Source organism: Tamandua tetradactyla, chromosome 19 (assembly GCF_023851605.1).
Source record: "Tamandua tetradactyla isolate mTamTet1 chromosome 19, mTamTet1.pri, whole genome shotgun sequence".
Taxonomy (NCBI): Eukaryota; Metazoa; Chordata; class Mammalia; order Pilosa; family Myrmecophagidae; genus Tamandua; species Tamandua tetradactyla.
Window position 1 is genome coordinate 18,426,241 of NC_135345.1, and position 21,052 is coordinate 18,447,292.

The following is a 21,052-nucleotide window of genomic DNA, read 5'->3' on the forward strand; positions in this document are numbered from 1 at the left end:
GTCCATATACTAAATGACACAGCAAGATTCGAATGTGGCCTAGAACAGGAAAAGGCAAGTGGTAGGTCTAGTTCATGAGACAATCATATGTGGAGTGATGATCTTGCAGTATTGCAGTCTTGGAAGTATTATTAGTGGGAAAGGATGCAATATGCAGTTTATGGGAAGCTCCAGTAGGGAATCACAACACAAATCCTGGGAATTTGGAGAAAGGCCATGTCATCTACTGCAGAAAATTGCATGATATTTGAAAAACTACTCTTGATATACTATTAGGTCCTGATAGAGATGGACTATAAGGCATAAAGTGAACCTGTTCTAGAACTTCCCATTATGAGCTGGGTTCTGTTAAACCAGCAAAGATCCTCATGTCACACGCAACAGCTGCCCCAATGTTGCTTCTCCAACTCATACCAATGGCTATAAGAGTGTCCTCCTGTAAGACCAGCTGAAGGAGGTAAAAAAATGCCTCAGGTTGGTTGATGAATGAATTGGCTTGAAACATGGCTGAAGCTGAAAACAGATGGCAACTATGTTACAGCCACATTTAAGAGTAGCCCTGAAAGATAGTGAGGAGGGTAAATCTTCCCAGTGGGTATAGCTGCAAGCAGTGCACCTACTCATCCACTTGGTGTGGAAGGACAAATAGGCTTAGGTGAGAAAATATGGATTCCTGGGTAGTAGCTAATTACTTGGAACTCGTTGGGGGCCTAGAAGGAATAGGGCAGGGTGATTAGATACAAGAAAGTAGGGGGATATAGATGGACATGGGGGAGTGAGGGTTAAATATGCAGATATTTCTATCATCTGTTCATGTCCAACTGAAAGCATCCATGTGGAAAAGGCATTGAATCACATAGACAAAATGACTCTACCAGTTAATGTTAGCCAACCTTTGTCATTGGCTCCCAAACTGGCATAATGAGCATGGCATGGGAGTGGCCATGTGGTCAGATATGGAGGCTACAAATAGGCCCAACACATTGGGTAACTGCTCCTGCTGCCTCTGAATAACCAACTTTCTAGCAACAGAGATCAAGACTAGGCCCGATTTCTCCTCCTTCCTCCCCCCATATATGGCACTATTTCTCAAGGAGACCACCTGGTCACTTGGGAGAGTTTTTGTTATTAGATCATTTCCATCCACAAAGGGATAACCATTCATCAATTTCAGATATAGATATCCTTTTCTTTCCATAATAATCTTAGCCATTACTATCTTGGAGCATAGGCAGCATGACTTGACTGGTCTCCCAAAGCATTCTGTAGGAATGTTCTGTGAGTTGCCTTCTACATCCAGGGCAGGTTGTAAGTTGATGAGTCCCTCAGGCCACCACAAGACAGATTGGATCAGTTGTACATAACTCCCCAAATGTGCATAAGAGTTAATCTGCTCCCTCCAGTACTGGGACCCCTGAGAGTACAGGCCAGCTCTGGGCCAAGCAGGTGAGGGATAGAGGAGGAGTCAACTACAGAACCGGGAGATCTTACTGCTTTTAAGTAGGTTTTTTCTTAATTCAGTGCTTACCGTGTTACTGCAGGTCTTTGTTTTCTGGAGCTTTGAGAAAGATGTTTCTGCCCATTATTGTTTGTTCACAGCTTAATTTATAATATTATAAATTATTTCACGTATGTATTTGATGCTTTTACACACATTCCTAAAAAATGTTAAAAATTATTCTTCCAAAAGTTAATTTTTGGATGTTCTCACCCAAGAAAACAGTATCACTCTTTATTTAGGGATATATTACATAGACTATTGAATTTTCTACAACAAGCTATAGTTTTCAGCACAGATGAGCAACCTAAGGCTCAGAAATATTAATTAAGGTTCAGCGTCACATGACTAGTAATGAGGGGAGATAGGCTAGAGAATCAGTTCTAGTTCATACGCCACACCCCATTAAGCACTTAGCTATACTCACTTCTTCTTTTTTTTTTTTTTTTTTTTAGGAGAACCAGCATTAATATCTGACCTAAGGTACAGGAAAGGCCAGGCAGATGGGCCTCAAGAGCAAACTCAGGTAGATGATGATAATAGAGAAGTGAAGAATGTGCAGTAGCACTGGAGTGAGGGTGAATATGATAAAATATAACTCTCTGTCTGCGGATAGATAATGCCTGCTTCATAATTTTGTCTTAATGCAGTCCTTGCCAAGGCTTGGATGGATCAACAGCTCTCCTGCAGGTACCAAGAGCCTCCTGCTCCTCCACTGAGGCCCTCTCGAGTTCCTGCTCTCCTGGTGTGCCTTGTCTGACCCACCTATTTCTTTCTCTGAGCCCCATAGTACCCATCTTTATTATTATTATCATTATCACTATTAATAGACTGTAACCTATATGGCATTTTTTATCGCATGTCTAGCCTCATATTACATGGTAAACTCATTGAGGGAAGTATTTACATTCTTCAAAAGTATTTCTCTGCAGATCTGAGATGCATATCTGGACATTAACACACGATCAGGAGATAGGATTGGAACCCAGTGCTTGTTATTACATGAAAAGAAAGAAAGAATGAATGATAAACAGATTCCCTTACAAGTGTATGTGGGAATGGGATTTACATTTGAAATGATTTTAACTTATTTTCATTTTTTTTTATCCTGGAAAAAAATGTGTGATATTTCACAGAACTGTGATTACTTTTTTTAATACATGATCATCTATCACATTATCTTGCATCCCACAGTGATTTTGTTTTTTACCATTTCAAATATTTAGACCTTACACTGAGAGCATGAGGTATTGGAATATTAAATTAGGGCATAAAGTGCAAACAGCGGAGGTTCATCTTGGGGTGAACGTCCCACCACTCCCTCTTGATACACTTATAGAACTTTCCACCCCCCTTAACTTTCAAGTTCTTTAAATTACAGTGCTAACTTTCCTATGAGACACCATGAGATAATTAAATGAAAAGAAGAAATTGTGTTAAACTGATAAAATGGAGAACGAGTCCCAGTTTGATATCTCTAAAAGTACACGCTCTGAATTGCCAGGGCATCACAAGTGCTACCAATCAATCCCAAGTAGAGGACACAGGATTTACTTTGGAGATGGCTTTTCAGAAGAAGCAATTGCTGAGATGTTTGAGAACATGTGGAGGGTCACCTGTTCCTCCCTCCTCACCCCTGGACATGCTGTTCTTCCCATGGGCAGTCAATTCTATTGGTGCTATAAACACAGAACTGCAGCAATGTCTTAAAAAATTTGTTCTAGGAAGTTATTCAATTCTGCAGCAAACAAATATTTTCCCACTCTGCCAGAGAGACAATCTCCAATGTGCTTCTCATCCCTCACACCTAATTTATGTAAAGAATCTCTTGCCCTGTGGACTGTTCTATTTTTTAATAAATTCACTTTGATGACAGCTAAATGTGGCAAGTGTTTCAGGAAGCACACATAGCAGTTCATTCAGGGATAGTTTAAATTTCTCTCACATGTGTAAAATCTCTGAGCTTAAAATTTTGGTTCTAATGTAGAGATTTCGTTTCCTTTTTTGGCTCTTTCCAGCTGAAACATTGTCTTCCTAACTTATCATGGGCCTCACTGCTGGACTGGAAGTGCAGAAAACTTTAGGTTTTCTGCCAAATTAATAGTCATTTGACCCTGTCTATGCCACTGGGTAAACGTCTCCATACCCCAGATTTTGAGTCTTTAAAAATGAGTTAGTGGGCAGGGGAAGGGAGTTGTGAGAAGATACCACCTATATGATATCAATTAATATATCCGGATTTTCAGCACAGAGTTTGAAATATAGATGAATATCTCCACCCAAATATTCTACAAATATCTTTAAAATAATATGCAAAAATAAGCCCTTCATCCTCATGTCTCTTGTGCTATATTGGCTCTGATGAACTTGAAACTCGAGCCTTGTTTAACAAGGCAATATTTATTAAAATACAAATCTTCATTATAAATACATACGTAGATTTGGGAAATAAGCCTTTTGATTACTTACAACTTTTGGCTGTTAGGACTAAATCTTGGATTAAATTAAGATATGAGAGACAGGCATGGGAAACAGAAGCAAGTAAAAGGGGAAATAAAAGCCCTGTTCTGTGTTGGTTGTCAGAGAGGGAGACAGAAATCGAAGGCAAACAAATGGATATCCTCATACAGGTTCCCACTCATTCCCTTTCGCGGGGGGATGGGGGCGGGTCTTATTCTCTATTCATTTGGCCATAGTCTGAGGACATTTCAACCATGCATACAGCAAAACATTAGTGTTTTCCAGTGCTGCATGGGAAATAGCTTACACACAAGTGAAGAAGGTTGTCTAGATAGGTTCACTGGCCTCCCAGAACCTTCAAACTCAGCCATATACAAAATGACACAAAAATACTGAAAGAACTGGTTGGACAAATGGAGATCTGGGGCTTGGATGAGAAAACCATAGAGGCTTGGACTTTAGGACTCCAGGATTAGAAGCTAAGTACTGGTCAGGCAGTGATTTTTGTCTCTTTTGTTCAGTACTGTATAATCCCAGAACCTAGAACACTGCCTGGTATGTACTAGGTACCCAATAAATATTTATTGAATGGCTAGGTGTGGCAAGATGCTTAACAAAACAGATGTGATCAACGACACCTCAGCGGGCATCACAGGCTCTCCAGAGACCAGGCAGGGAGAGGGACAGGTCTCAGAGACAGGGTAAGCCAAAGGCTTGCCAGACATGATTCCACCTAAGGCCAGACAAGTATGAAGTTTTCCCACTTCCTCTTCAAAATTGAGGGCACGAGAAGGGGAAGGAAATGACTCCATAACTATTTGAGTTGACACTTGGAAAAGAACATTTTTAAAAATAGTAGAGCATAAATGATCTTTAATTGGCTATTTTAATTTTTTTTTTCTTCTAACAAGAGGAATGGAGCTTGAGAGAATATGAAAATCGGTTACAGAAAGGAGAGTCGTAATGTGTAACTTTGGCCTCACAACCATGGCTGTCATCTTCTGCCTTCTCTCAGCTTCTTGTTTGGTTCCTATGTAAAGCTTTTCAATGGCTCCATTTTACATGGGAGAGTTTAGCATTCAGGCTCCACGTGGCATCATTTATGTCTTCAAACCTCATCTCTAATCTCCTTTATATCTCATTCGCATTTTCCATTTCAAGACTACCCTTGAAATGCATCTTCATGTGATTTTTTACATCAGAGTGTTGTGATAACGCATGGCCAGCCCCCACACACCAACACACACACACACACACACACACACACACACACACACACACACCATATTACTTCCCTAGGGCTGCCTAACAATGTCATGAAAACATGGTGATATAAAACAACAGAAATGTATTCTCTCATATTCTGGAGGTTGGAAATCTGAACTCAAACCACTGGCTGGGTCATGGTCTCTCTGAAGGCTCTAGAGATGGGTCCTTCCATACCTCTTGTTTCTGGTGATTGCTGGCAATCCTTGGTGTTCCTTGGCTTATAAATGCATTAATCCAATCACTACCATTGTCATCACATGACATTCTTCCTGTGGATCTGTGTGTTCTCTTATAGTGACACCAGATATTAGATTAGGAACCACCCTAACTCAGGATTCCTTATTTTAGTTTAACTAATTACTTCTGCAAAAACTCTATTTCTGAATAAGGCCACATTCTGAAGTTCCTGGTGGATGTGAATTTTTTAGGGGACACTATTCAACTCAGTGTTTCCTCTCTCTTTTCTCTTTGCTCTCTTTAACTTGCATGCAAACTCACACACTATCACGCCTCAAATCATGTGAAACTATGTATAGTCCCCTCAAAGTCTGCCCAACCTTTAGTTAGACTAGTTCTCCAACCATCCACAACCTCTTCACTCCATTCTTCCCCTTTTGTGGACACCTGTATAAATACACCTCCATTAAAGAATCCAACTAAAATGTTACTCTTTTTGTGAATCCCCCATCTTTCTTGGACCCAATGGCAAAATGAAGAATTCTCCCCTTTGTGTTCCCTTCTACTTGTACATTCTTCTACCCAGCAGCCATGATATTTTTGCTTCCTTGTCCAGTGCAAATAACTAACATTGTAATCATTTATTTTTTAAACAGTTTTTATAAATCTTTCAAATGCAAAATGGCCATCTATAATCCTAGTTCATGCAAGGGCTTTCAACTTTCTCTAATACTAAGTAATTTTCAATGGACTTACTTCTATTTTTCAGAATCTTTTACTAAAAGAGATTTTTGGACTCCTACTCACATGTTTGAGACACCAAGGATCTTTCAACATGGCCCAGGAAGACTCCACAAATGAGACCATCGCTACATGTCAAAGGCGCAGTCACACCAAATTCACACCAGATCAGCTGAAACTTCTCATAGACACGTTCAACCAAAAACCTTACCCAGGTTATGCTACCAAACAAAAACTTGCTTTAGAAATTAACACCAAAGAGTCTAGAATCCAGATTTGGCTTCAGAATCGAAGCGCTAGATGCTCCTTCCAGGGGACAGAAACTGAGCAGGTCTTCGAATCAAACCAGGCCCACAGACAAGATGCCCCTGCAGGGACTCAAGTTGGAGAAGCCAGGCAGTGTCGGACCACCTATAAATCTTCCCAATTGTGTGCTCTCATCAAGGCTTTCAAGAAAAACCCTTACCCTGGGAGTGATTCCAGAGAAAGACTTGCTAAAGAAATTGGGGTTTCAGAGGCAAGAGTCCAAATTTGGTTGCAAAACTGAAGATCTCGATTCTATGACCAAAGAAAAAGAGAACCTGCTGAGATTCGAGGAAAAATAAGAGACAAGGCACAAGGTCTCTGGGAAGACAGAGTTCAAGCCACAGAAGCTACACAAAATGTCACCAACCCCACTAGCAACTGTTTTATTTCTCTGGAGCCAGAATGAGGGGTCATAGACACAAGTTCAGTGTATCAGATGTCATCATCCTGAGACCCAAATCTATCTCACTCTTCCTGGGAATGCACTCTTCCTCTGAAATTGCAAGTTGAGCATTCTGGAAATGGTAAGCAAGACTTCAGAAGGCAGAAACAGGTCCAAGAGGCATGTCACAGCACTCCTCACCCAGCTTGGATCTGGAGTTCAGCAGAGTTTGAGGACAGTGAAAATAAAACTAGCACATTTTTAATCATCACAGTAAGAATTGGTTCAGACAAAAATCATCAGTGGATGTAAAACTCTCGAAATGAATGTTTTTTGAAGAACAAGATATATATTGTCTGAAAGAATCTTACTCATGGATTCCTTATTAATTATAAAAGGAAATTTGTATTGGAGAAAACTAACAGACTCCACCTTAACCAAGTGCTCAAAATTTGCTTTATCAGCAATAACACGGACTGAGGTGAGGTGCCTCCTGATATGAAGCATCTAAGAAAGACAAAACATCCTTTCTGTGGTATTACTGCCAAAAGTGCACATGCTTAATTTAATCACAAGGAAACACTAAACAAGCAAAACTAAGTGACATCCTACACAGTAATAGACCTGTACTTTTCGACAATGGATTGAATAATTGCAATAAAGATGGGGAGATAGTATGCCAACTCAGAAAGCCTCCTGAAGAGCTAACTTCTATAGGTAGAATGTGCTGCCATTTGTGTGGGGAATGAACACAAATTCAGAGACCTGGTTATGCTTATTTCTCTCCAAAGATGTTCAAGAAACTGGTAACATTGATTATCTCCCTCTTTTTTTTATAAATGTGATTTTATTGAGATATATTCATATGCTATACAATCCATCCAAAGTATACAGCCCTTGGTTCACATAGTTGTGCATTCATCACCTGATCATTTTTGGAACATTAGCATTACTCCAGAAAAAGAAATAAAAATAAAAAAGAAACCCCAAACATCCCATACCCCTTACCCCCCCTCTTATTGATCAATACTATTACAATAGAGTTAACTAAGACAGTGTTGATTAACAGAACAAAATATCCAGCAGTAGATCCATAGCCACATGGGCAATTGAAATTTTTTCCTCAATATAGTTATACAATCATTATTAAAGATCAGGGATACTGGGTTACAGTTCAACTGCTTCAAGTATTTCCTTTCAGTTATTCTAAAATACTCGACACTAGAAAGAAATATCTATATAATGAGGCAGTAGTCACAGTCATTTGTTAAATCCTAATTTCTCAGTTACACCTCCATCTCACACAAGTTACCTCTTGGGAAGAGAGATGGAAAGTTGAAGATAGAACTGTTTTTTCACTTTAATCTTTTTTCTTTTTTTATACTTTTGTAGTACCAAATGTACAACTCAAAATTTCTCGTTTTCACCACTTTCAAGTGCACAATTCAGTAGCATTAATTCTATTCACAGTATTGTGCTACCATCACAAGCATCCATACCTCAAATTTTTCATCTCAAGCAGAAACTCTATTAAGCAATAATTCCCCTTTTGCCACACCTACTACCCTCTCCCCACCACCATGGCTGCTGGTAACCTGTAATCTGTCTATGAAGTTTACTTATGTGTATTTCATATAAATGAGATCATACAGTCATACAATGTTTATCTTTTTGTGTCTGGTTTATTTCACTCAACATGAAATCTCCAAGATTCATCCATGTTGCAGCAAGAATTAGAACTCCATTCCTTTTTATGGTTAAATAATCCATGGTTTATATCAGCCATAATTTGTTTATCCAATCTTATATTGATGGACACTTTGGTTGCTTCTACCTTTTGGCTATTGTGAAAAAAGTTGTACAAATATCTGTTTAAATAAAAGAGATTTTGTATTTCTATGCTTACCTTTTGAATATTATGATCATTGCTTTAAGTATTCCTTCTTTCTCTCATCCTATTATTTTAGGGAAAGTATCTTCAAGTGATCTTCCAGCTAAATGGTTTTCAAAATCTCTGTATTATTATTATTTAAAATATATTTTATTATGTTCATCTAAATGTACTCATAATGCTTATATTAGTTCATTTAATTTTCTTGTTTTAGATTCTCACTCTTCATCTTGACATGTTTTATATTTATTTATTCTGTATCACTTTATTCCCTGAAACTGATAGGAGACTAAACATATGAAACATCTATATTAGTATTTTCACCATAACTACATATCAGTTAGGTATCACTTGTTCCTTATTTTAATATCCAGTAAGAAATTGAATAAATGAAAAGATGATTAGGTTCTCCATATAGGCAAATATTTGCAGATAGGTGTGTATATGTATGTGTGTAATCAGTTATTTAGAATCATGAATCATGTCTTATTTATTTTTGTGTCTCTAGGGTGTACTATGGTCTCTAGCTCATCATAACACAAAATCATGCTTGCTTAATGAATGGTTTCTGCTGTTTTTTCCAGATCCAATAAACTGAAATTTTAAGATTAGAAACACAATTAGATTAATGTTTGGAAGAAACCACCTGGACACGATGTCTTATCTGATATTGATGAACATCTCCTCATAATTTTCAAGGCCTGAGATGAGATGAGATGAGACAAATTTTCAATGGAGAAGGGTGATATAGTGGATAGGACATGATTAAATTCAGGTTTCAATTCTTGTTTTTGCCACTTACTCGCTATTTAATCTTGGACAAATATTATTTCAGTTTCCATTTCCATTTAAGGACAAAATAATAGCTATCTTCAAATAAAGGCTGAAAGTGAAAAAAAAAGTGCTAATGTATATGGCTGTTCTGTGGAAATTGTAAAGCAATGTTGCTTCTCAGGATAGTGCCTTTTGGTAAGTTCCTTGTTCTCTTCACTGCTTCAAACCAGAAGTAGGAAAATAAATCCTAGAATGGGTTTTGGAGCATATTGATTGGGAGAATAAAATAAGAAACACTTTTATAATAACTAGTGTTGCAATCATTGCTAAGATTGGCTCTTACTTTAAAATGAGATATGATTCCTTGAAATAGTAGTTAACTAAATGTCAAATGAAGGCCATTCCATTAAAATGCTGTTTAATCCAATCAAGCAAAGACAAGCTCATGCCTTTATTACTATTACAGACTAAAGCTATTCGTTTTTTGTGTATGTGCAATTTTCTTTGGCTGGAGGAGTTTCTGTTTTCTGTATTCACCCTTTCTACATTAGAACAATTTGGCTGGGAATCTTTGTGGGAATGAAAAATTACACATTGGAATATGTAATATATTATAAAGTGATCTATAGTGCAATATATGTGAATGTATAACTCTAATCAGTTATTGCAAATTGAGACAATGTATTAAGTAATCAAAGCATATGTTATGCTTTGTTTTGTTGCTGAGTTTGGTGAAATGCATTAGACTTTACTGCAAGAAAAATAAGATTTAGAGTCAGAAAGCTTAATAAATATCTTGGGTACTACACTTACAAGTGAATGTAGGAAATACTTTAAATTTTCTGAGACTCGGTTCCCCTATTGATGAAATTAAAGTTATGATGCCTTAGCCTTCATATCTCTCCAAATTGTTGCTTTGTGAAAAATAATTAGAGAACTTAAAGTGCTTTTAAGTTGAAAATATACAGTAACATATGAAGTGAAGGGTATTATTATAAAGTCCTGAGCACAGCCTTTGGGGGAGATATTGAGTCTCTACCAAGTATTAACTGGATGACCCTAGGCTAGTTACTTAATCCACTCAGCCCTTTTGTAACCCCAACAATAAAAGGGGGAAACATGTTTGTCTTATATGGTGGTTATGAGGAAACAAAGGAGTAACATTTGTACCGGGCTTTGCATATGTTAGGTGGTCAAATATTAGCAATTCCACAACTTTTCCCTTTATTCATACCTAAATCCAAATTAGTCATGCATTTTTTTCTGGAAAAAATTAGTTAAATACACCCTAATTTGTATTACCCATAATTTTCCTTTCATCATGATTATAGTAGCTCTTTCTGTTTTCTGGTTTAAAACAAAACAAAATAAAACAAAGGAGGTACCAGCACTTGAATCTTGGTAAATTGTCAATCACCTCCCCCACTCCTGCCTTCCTTTTCTTTTCACATTAGCTTGATAAGTGCATCAGTGGAGACAAGTCAAAGGCATTCAAAAGTCAGATGCTAGTATCCTTTCCCAAAGCATATCTTATGAAAAGCGAAGAAAAGATTATTTTATTTTTACTTCTTATTTTATTTTATTAGAGAAGAACTACTGGGAACTGACATTTTATTCTTTCATAAATACCTTTTTCAGAATATTTAAGGAGAATTCAGGGACTAGAAAAATCTGGTGAAGTAAGAGACACCATAGAGAACACAATCTATTGCTAATTTATCACATCTTTGCTCTGTAGTCCTTGCTGACAAATACTGAGCAATGACTTCACCAGCTGAGGAATGATAAATATCATGAAAAGGGTCTGCCTCTTTGTCTTTTCAGCACATCAGTAGGAAAACTGTTCTGTTAGCTGAACGGTGTTAGCTCCATTCCTCCTACCTCTTTTCTTTATCTTCTTCATTCTTTTTGTTCTTTTTTGGCTTCTTTTTTTCTTGTATATCATGTATACCCTGAGAACCACCACACAGTATAATTCACAAAACTCTAGAGGTTTTAATGAGGGGGAATATAAAGGACTTACATTTTCTTCTTTCATAAATATCCATTTCAGAATTTCCTCTGAACTAGCCCACGGGTAGGTGTAGGCCCACTGGTAGCTGTAAACCTGCATTATTCCCAGCCACCCTGGTAAATGATTATGAGAATGGGGTGCTATCGGATTTCCTTCTTAATTTTTGCTTGTTAATTTCTTCTACATGAAATATGGCATATAGCATCCAAAATAGCCATGAAAGAATAGAAGATAGACTAGACATTCCCAGATACAGAGCATCCCTTAGAAGCTCTCTGTTTATCAACTCTTCAGAATTCAGAGGAGAAAATGGAGTTATGGTCAGGGTGATGGACAGGGCCACAGAGCTCACTGTGGTGGAAATGGACAATATGCAGAATCCCAGAGTCCCAATCTAGTGCTGCCACCAATAATCACTTTCTCCTTTTAACCCATTTTTCTAAAATTTTTCTAATGAATGAAATTAAGGTTATTTTCTAAAGTAAAAATATGTGCAACATATGACCACTTTCAATGTAGATAATGAATTCTCAAATGTAAAACTCAGGCCTTAGGAACATATTAGCTTGTTATTTATGTGAGCCACTGATCATTCATTCATCCAATCAGTCATCCATCCTATAATACTTAATGAGCATCTACCATGAATATAACTCTATGTTAGCATGAGAATGAATATTCTGAAGACCTAGTCCAAGGGCTTAAGGTATTTACAGCTTACTGGAGGCTATACAATAATCATGCAGTGAGTTGTAGTTCAAAGTGATTCACAGTAATTACCTTGAAAGAGGTATAGTAAATTACCATTGGAGTATGGAGAAAAAAAAAATTACTTCTAGCTGGGATTCAGCCTTAAGAAAGCAGGAGGCATTGAACCAAACATTTAAGGGGAAAATTAGTTAATTCTAAAACAAACAGGATAAAAATACACAGATAGGAAGAAGAGGACACATAATGTAGGGTGAGGGATTAATTTGATTGAAGATGAAGGAGGTAGTGGGAAGTAACACTAAAGAAGTTATATGAAACTTGATCTTTTTTTTGGGGGGGCTGAACACAACGCAAATTTATTATTTTGCAGTTCTGTAGGTTTCAAGTCTGAATGGGTCCCACTGGGCTGAAAGCAGGGTGCCAGCAGTGCTGTCTTCCTTTCTGAAGTTTCTAAGGGAGAATCCGTTTGCTTGCGTTTTCCGGCTTCTAGGGCTGCCCACATGCCTTGGCTCATAGGTCCTTCCTCCATCTTCAAAGCCAGCGGCAGAGGGTCAAGTCACTTTTTTTTTTTTTTTTACATTTTTTTATTAATTAAAAAAAATTAACTAACACAACATTTAGAAATCATTCCATTCTACATATGCAATCAGTAATTCTTAATATCATCACATAGACATATGATCATCATTTCTTAGTACATATGCATCGATTTAGAAAAAGAAATAGCAAGACAACAGAAAAAGAAATAAAAAATACAAAAATATATAAGAAAAAAAAACTATAGCTCAGATGCAGCTTCATTCAGTATTTTAACATAATTACATTACAATTAGGTAGTAATGTGCTGTCCATTTTTTTTTTTTGAGAAATCATACCATCCTACATATGCAATCAGTAATTCTTAACATCATCACATAGATGCATGATAATCGTTTCTTAGTACATTTGCATCGGTTTAGAAGAACTAGCAATACAACCGAAAAAGATATAGAATGTTAATATAGAGAAAAAAAAATAAAAGTAATAATAGTAAGAACAAAACAAAACAAAACAAAAACCTATAGCTCGGATGCAGCTTCATTCAGTGTTTTAACATGATTACTTTACAATTAGGTATTATTGTGCTGTCCATTTTTGAGTTTTTGTATCTAGTCCTATTGCACAGTCTGTATCCCATCAGCTCCATTACCCATTATCTTACCATGTTTCTAACTCCTGCTGAACTCTGTTACCAATGACATATTCCAAGTTTATTCTCGAGTGTCGATTCACATCATTGGGACCATACAGTATTTGTCTTTTAGTTTTTGGCTAGACTCACTCAGCATAATGTTATCTAGGTCCATCCATGTTATTACATGCTTCATAAGTTTATCCTGTCTTAAAGCTGCATAATATTCCAGCGTATGTATATACCACAGTTTGTTTAGCCACTCGTCTGTTGATGGACATTTTGGCTGTTTCCATCCCTTTGCAATTGTAAATAACGCTGCTATAAACATTGGTGTGCAAATGTCCGTTTGAGTTTTTGCCCTTAATTCCTTTGAGTAGATTCCCAGCAATGGTATTGCTGGGTTGTATGGCAATTCTATATTCAGCTTTTTGAGGAACCGCCAAACTGCCTTCCACAGTGGTTGCACCATTTGACATTCCCACCAACAGTGGATAAGTGTGCCTCTTTCACCGCATCCTCTCCAGCACTTGTCATTTTCTGTTTTGTTGATAATGGCCATTCTGGTGGGTGTGAGATGATCTCTCATTGTGGTTTTGATTTGCATTTCTCTAATGGCCAGGGACATTGAGCATCTCTTCATGTGCCTTTTGGCCATTTGTATTTCCTCCTCTGAGAGGTGTCTATTCAAGTCTTTTTCCCATTTTGTAATTGGGTTGGATGTCTTTTTGTTGTTGAATTGAACAATCTCTTTATAAATTCTGGATACTAGACCTTTATCTGATATGTCGTTTCCAAATATTGCTTCCCATTGCGTAGGCTGTCTTTCTACTTTCTTGATGAAGTTCTTTGATGCACAAAAGTGTTTAATTTTGAGGAGTTCCCATTTATTTATTTCCTTCTTCAGTGCTCTTGCTTTAGGTTTAAGGTCCATAAAACTGCCTCCAATTGTAAGATTCATAAGATATCTCCCTACATTTTCCTCTAACTGTTTTATGGTCTTAGACCTAATGTTTAGATCTTTGATCCATTTTGAGTTAACTTTTGTGTAGGGTGTGAGATATGGGTCTTCTTTTATTCTTTTGCATATGGATATCCAGTTCTCTAGGCACCATTTATTGAAGAGACTGTTCTGTCCCAGGTGAGTTGGCTTGACTACCTTATCAAAGATCAAATGTCCATAGATGAGAGGGTCTATATCTGAGCACTCTATTCGATTCCATTGGTCGATATATCTATCTTTATGCCAATACCATGCTGTTTTGACCACTGTGGCTTCATAATATGCCTTAAAGTCAGGCAGCGCAAGACCTCCAGCTTCGTTTTTTATCCTCAAGATGTTTTTAGCAATTCGGGGCACACTGCCCTTCCAGATAAATTTGCTTATTGGTTTTTCTGTTTCTGAAAAATAAGTTGTTGGGATTTTGATTGGTATTGCATTGAATCTGTAAATCAATTTAGGTAGGATTGACATCTTAACTATATTTAGTCTTCCAATCCATGAACACGGTATGCCCTTCCATCTATTTAGGTCTTCTGTGATTTCTTTTAACAGTTTTTTGTAGTTTTCTTTATATAGGTTTTTTGTCTCTTTAGTTAAATTTATTCCTAGGTATTTTATTCTTTTAGTTGCAATTGTAAATGGGATTCGTTTCTTGATTTCCCCCTCCGCTTGTTCATTGCTATGTATAGAAATGCTACAGGTTTTTGAATGTTGATCTTGTAACCTGCTACTTTGCTGTACTCATTTATTAGTTCTAGTAGTTTTGTTGTGGATTTTTCCGGGTTTTCGACGTATAGTATCATATCGTCTGCAAACAGTGATAGTTTTACTTCTTCCTTTCCAATTTTGATGCCTCGTATTTCTTTTTCTTGTCTAATTGCTCTGGCTAGAACCTCCAACACGATGTTGAATAATAGTGGTGATAGTGGACATCCTTGTCTTGTTCCTGATCTTAGGGGGAAAGTTTTCAATTTTTCCCCATTGAGGATGATATTAGCTGTGGGTTTTTCATATATTCCCTCTATCATTTTAAGGAAGTTCCCTTGTATTCCTATCCTTTGAAGTGTTTTCAACAGGAAAGGATGTTGAATCTTGTCAAATGCCTTCTCTGCATCAATTGAGATGATCATGTGATTTTTTCTGCTTTGATTTGTTGATATGGTGTATTACATTAATTGATTTTCTTATGTTGAACCATCCTTGCATACCTGGGATGAATCCTACTTGGTCATGATGTATAATTCTCTTAATGTGTTGTTGGATACGATTTGCTAGAATTTTATTGAGGATTTTTGCATCTATATTCATTAGAGAGATTGGCCTGTAGTTTTCTTTTTTTGTAATATCTTTGCCTGGTTTTGGTATGAGGGTGATGTTGGCTTCATAGAATGAATTAGGTAGTTTTCCCTCTGCTTCAATTTTTTTGAAGAGTTTGAGGAGAGTTGGTACTAATTCTTTCTGGAATGTTTGATAGAATTTAGATGTGAAGCCGTCTGGTCCTGGACTTTTCTTTTTAGGAAGCTTTTGAATGACTGATTCAATTTCTTTACTTGTGATTGGTTTGTTGAGGTCATCTATGTCTTCTTGAGTCAAAGTTGGTTGTTCATGTCTTTCCAGGAACCCGTCCATTTCCTCTAAATTGTATTTATTAGTGTAAAGTTGTTCATAGTATCCTGTTATTACCTCCTTTATTTCTGTGAGGTCAGTAGTTATGTCTCCTCTTCTGTTTCTGATCTTATTTATTTGCATGCTCTTTCTTCTTCTTTTTGTCAATCTTGCTAAGGGCCCATCAATCTTATTGATTTTGTCATAGAACCAACTTCTGGCCTTATTGATTTTCTCTATTGTTTTCATGTTTTCAATTTCATTTATTTCTGCTCTAATCTTTGTTATTTCTTTCCTTTTGCTTGCTTTGGGATTAGTTTGCTGTTCTTTCTCCAGTTCTTCCAAGTGGACAGTTAATTCCTGCATTTTTGCCTTTTCTTCTTTTCTGATATAGGCATTTAGGGCAATAAATTTCCCTCTTCGCACTGCCTTTGCTGCATCCCATAAGTTTTGATATGTTGTGTTTTCATTTTCATTCGCCTCTAGGTATTTGCTAATTTCTCTAGCAATTTATTCTTTGACCCACTCGTTGTTTAGGAGTGTGTTGTTAAGCCTCCACGTATTTGTGAGTTTTCTTGCACTCCGCCTATTATTGATTTCCAACTTCATTCCTTTATGATCCGAGAAAGTGTTGTGTATGATTTCAATCTTTTTAAATTTGTTAAGACTTGCTTTGTGACCCAGCATATGGTCTATCTTTGAGAATGATACATGAGCACTTGAGAAAAAGGTGTATCCTGCTGTTGTGGGATGTAATGTCTTATAAATGTCTGTTAAGTCTAGCTCATTTATAGTAATATTCAGATTCTCTATTTCTTTATTGATCCTCTGTCTAGATGTTCTGTCCCTTGATGAGAGTGGTGAGTTGAAGTCTCCAACTATTATGGTGTATGAGTCTATTTCCCTTTTCAGTGTTTGCAGTGTATTCCTCACGTATTTTGGGGCATTCTGGTTCGGTGCGTAAATATTTATGATTGTTATGTCTTCTTCTTTAATTGTTCCTTTTATTAGTAGATAGTGTCCTTCTTTATCTCTTTTAACTGTTTTACATTTGAAGTCTAATTTGTTGGATATTAGTATAGCCACTCCTGCTCTTTTCTGGTTGTTATTTGCATGAAATATCTTTTCCCAACCTTTCACTTTCAACCTATGCTTATCTTTGGGTCTCAGATGTGTTTCCTGTAGACAGTATATAGAAGGATCCTGTTTTTTAATCCATTCTGCCAGTCTATGTCTTTTGATTGGGGAATTCAGTCCATTGACATTTAGTGTTATTACTGTTTGGATAATATTTTCCTCTACCATTTTGCCTTTTGTATTATATATATCATATCTGATTTTCCTTCTTTCTACACTCTTCTCCATACCTCTCTCTTCTGTCTTTTTGACTCTAGTGCTCCCTTTAGTATTTCTTGCAGAGCTGGTCTCTTGGTCACAAATTCTCTCAGTGACTTTTTGTCTGAGAATGTTTTAATTTCTCCCTCATTTTTGAAGGATAATTTTGCTGGATATAGGAGTCTTGGTTGGCAGGTTTTCTCTTTTAGTAATTTAAATATATCATCCCACTGTCTTCTAGCTTCCATGGTTTCTGCTGAGAAATCTACACATAGTCTTATTGGGTTTCCCTTGTATGTGATGGATTGTTTTTCTCTTGCTGCTTTCAAGATCCTCTCTTTCTCTTTGACCTCTGACATTCTAACTAGTAAGTGTCTTGGAGAACACCTATTTGGGTCTAATCTCTTTGGGGTGCACTGCACTTCTTGGATCTGTAATTTTAGGTCTTTCATAAGAGTTGGGAAATTTTCGGTGATAATTTCTTCCATTAGTTTTTCTCCTCCTTTTCCCTTCTCTTCTCCTTCTGGGACACCCACAACACGTATATTTGTGCGGTTCATATTGTTCTTGAGTTCTCTGATACCCTGTTCAAATTTTTCCATTCTTTTCCCGATAGTTTCTGTTTCTGTTTGGAATTCAGATGTTCCATCTTCCAAATCACTAATTCTATCTTCTGTCTCTTTAAATCTATCATTGTAGGTATCCATTGTTTTTTCCATCTTTTCTACTTTATCCTTCACTTCCATAAGCTCTGTGATTTGTTTTTCAGTTTTTCTGTTTCTTCTTTATGTTTGGCCCATGTCCTCTTCATGTCCTCCCTCAATTTATCGATTTCATTTTTTAAGAGGTTTTCCATTTCTGTTCATATAGTCAGCATTAGTTGTCTCAGCTCTTGTATCTCATTTGAACTATTGGTTTGTTCCTTTGACTGGGCCATATTCTCAATCTTCTGAGCGTGGACCGTTATCTTCTGCTGCTGGTGTCTGGGCATTTATTCAGCTTTCTCTGGGTGTCGGACCCAACAAGGTTGTAAGATTTTTCTGTGAAATCTCTGGGTTCTGTTTTTCTTATCCTGCCCAGTAGGTGGCGCTCGTGGCATGCGTTTGTCTCACGTGTTTGGAATGGATCCCCCCGGTCACCGATCTCCTCGGCCTGAGGATTTCCAATTCAATTCTCTCTGTTGGTTCAGGGGCCGTGTGTGGTGGGGGCGTCAGCCGCCGTGGCTTGAGGGGACCCTGTGGCTGGTCGCCGGCCACAGCGGGCCCGGGGAATTCGTCACCGGACCAGGAAGTCACCCGTGGGGGAGGGGCTTCGGTCACCGGCTGCCGCGGCCTGGGGAATTCCCCACCGGACCAGGAAGCCACCCGCGGTGGGGGGCCACCGCGGCTTGGATAGCCCTCTGATCCGAGACTCGTAGCCGTGAACTCGAAGCTGAGACTCGAAGCCGCCCACAAAAGAGGAGTGCCAGCCGCCTCGGCTTGGGAAACTTGCCTCTCCGAGACTCTCAGCCGGCTTGGAAGGAGGGAGGGAGTAGCTCCGGCCGCCGCAGCTGCCGCTGCTCGGGAAATCGCGCGCCGCTCAGGGATCTCACCGCAGCCGAGTGTCGCAGTCAGAATAGCCAGTCCAGACTGGGGTATGCTGTGTGTCCATTCCCTGCCGTAGCCCTGGGAGCTGTTCTGCACTGTTTCAGTTCACCTAGTAGTTGCTCTGGAGAAGGAGGAACTAAGACGCACGTACCTTACTAAGCCGCCATATTGGCCCGAAACTTGATCTTTAAGGGCTCTGAATATTAGGGTAAATACTTTTGACTTTATAAGGCAGTAGGCAGTCATTGAATGTTTTGTGCATAATAATTTGGGAAGGGAAATTAGTCAAAGAAATCTACTCTTGATGAGGGGACAAGTGTTTTTATACAAGCTGAGTTAGTAAGGAATTTTAAACAACAAAATGGTAAACAATGAGTCTGAATAAGTAGGGTGTTTTGGTTTGCTAAAGGTGCTAGGATGCAATGTACCAGAAGTGGATTGGCTTTTATAAAGGAGATTGGTTAGTTAACAAATTCACTGTCCTAAGGACATGAAAATATCCAAATTAAGGCATCAACCTGAGGATAACTTCACTCAAGAAAGGCCGATCATGTCTGGGTATTCTTTGTCACATGGAAGGCATACTGGTGGTGTCTGCTGTCTCTTCTCTCCTGGGTTGGTTTCCAAAATGGATATATCAGCTCCTGTGGGTCCTTCTGGCCTCTGCTGGGGCATTTTCTTTCTGTGTCCTTCACTTAGTTTCATCTCTCCACTCTCTGTCAGCTTCTGAGCTCTCTCTGTTTTCTGCCTTCTATTATCTTCAAAGAGGACTCTAGCAAAATGATTAAGACCCACAGTACTGGCTTAAAACTGTTATGTCCCCCCCAAAAACATGTTCTTTAATCCTGATTCAATATTGTAGGGTGGGAGCTCTTGATTAGGTTGTTTCCATGAACATGTGACATGCCCAATTGTGGGTATGACATTTTGACTAGATGGAGACTGTGAACCCGCCTGTTTAAGGTCGGTCTTGATTTGTTTACTTGAATTCTTTAAAAGAGGAAACATTTTAGAATTTCTTCAGAGCTGATGCTTGGAAATGCAGAAGCCTTAGGAGACACCAAAAGCTGAGAGGGAGAGCCAGCAGAAACCAGACAGGAAGCAGCGCTGACACAGATGCAGACATTTGGAGATGCTTGGAGTGCTGACAGAGAGAGCAGATGCGTAGACACAGATAATTAAAGATACAGAGCCAAGCAGACATAACCATGTGCTTTCCCATGAGATGCTAAACAAGTCAGAAGCCAAAGGATCAGCACACACCAGTGACATGCTTTCGTAGCTGACAGAGGTGTTCCCCACACCACAGACCTTTCTTCATTCAAGTTATCTTTCTCTGGATGCCTTAGTTTGGAAATTTTTACAGACTTAGAATTGTGAACCTGTAACTTAATAAACCCATTTTTAAAAGCCACCCATTTTTGGTATACTGCATTCTAGCAGCATTAGCAAACAAAAAAACACCCACCTAAAATTGGGTGGGCCACATCTCCATGGAAACTACCTAATCAAAAGATCCCATCCATAATAAGTCTACACCCCCACTCTCTGGCCGCCACCCCTCTCCAAAGACATGTTCTTTCCGTATACAAAATTTATTCATTCCATCACAATATCACATAAAATTTAAACCATTTCAGCAACAATGCAAATACAACAGAAAGTCAAAAATGGTACAAAATCTCATCAAAATTAGCTATAGGCATGGTCTGTCCTAAGGCAAGCTTCTCCTCTGGCTGTAAACTTGTGAAACTTAGAACAAGTTATCTGCTTCCAATATACAAAGGAGGGACATTCATAGAATAAATGCTCCCATTTAAATTGAAAGAAATTGAAAGGAAAACAAGGGTCACCAGACTCAAACAATTCTGAAAACCTGCAAGGCAAACACCACTAGATTTCAAAGTCTGAGATTCGTTTATAGAATTTTATCCTCAAAGCTTGACAGGATGGCAGTCCCATCCTCTCCAAGGGCTTAAACAGTGGCCCTGCTCTCTCCAGACACTGGGGTGAGCATTCCAAAGCATCCAAGCACTGTGGAGACCACATTATTCTTGGCTCCACCCTTCTCAAGCATTGGAGCAGCACCTGGACTCTCTGCCTTCTCCTGGGCAGACACTCAACCCCCT

General features: G+C 38.2%; 1 protein-coding gene across 1 annotated transcript; it reads left to right on the top strand.

Annotated features, from left to right (window-relative positions):
- Positions 1 to 346: 346 nt before the first annotated feature.
- LOC143663499 (double homeobox protein A-like) lies at positions 347 to 9,583 on the top strand. The gene is made up of 5 exons (XM_077137123.1): positions 347 to 457; positions 1,954 to 2,024; positions 2,149 to 2,188; positions 6,174 to 7,639; positions 9,309 to 9,583. The coding sequence occupies exons 2-4, from the start codon at positions 2,002 to 2,004 to the stop codon at positions 6,690 to 6,692; spliced, it is 582 nt and encodes a 193-aa protein (XP_076993238.1). The 5' UTR covers positions 347 to 457; positions 1,954 to 2,001; the 3' UTR covers positions 6,693 to 7,639; positions 9,309 to 9,583.
- The last annotated feature ends 11,469 nt before the right edge of the window (positions 9,584 to 21,052 follow it).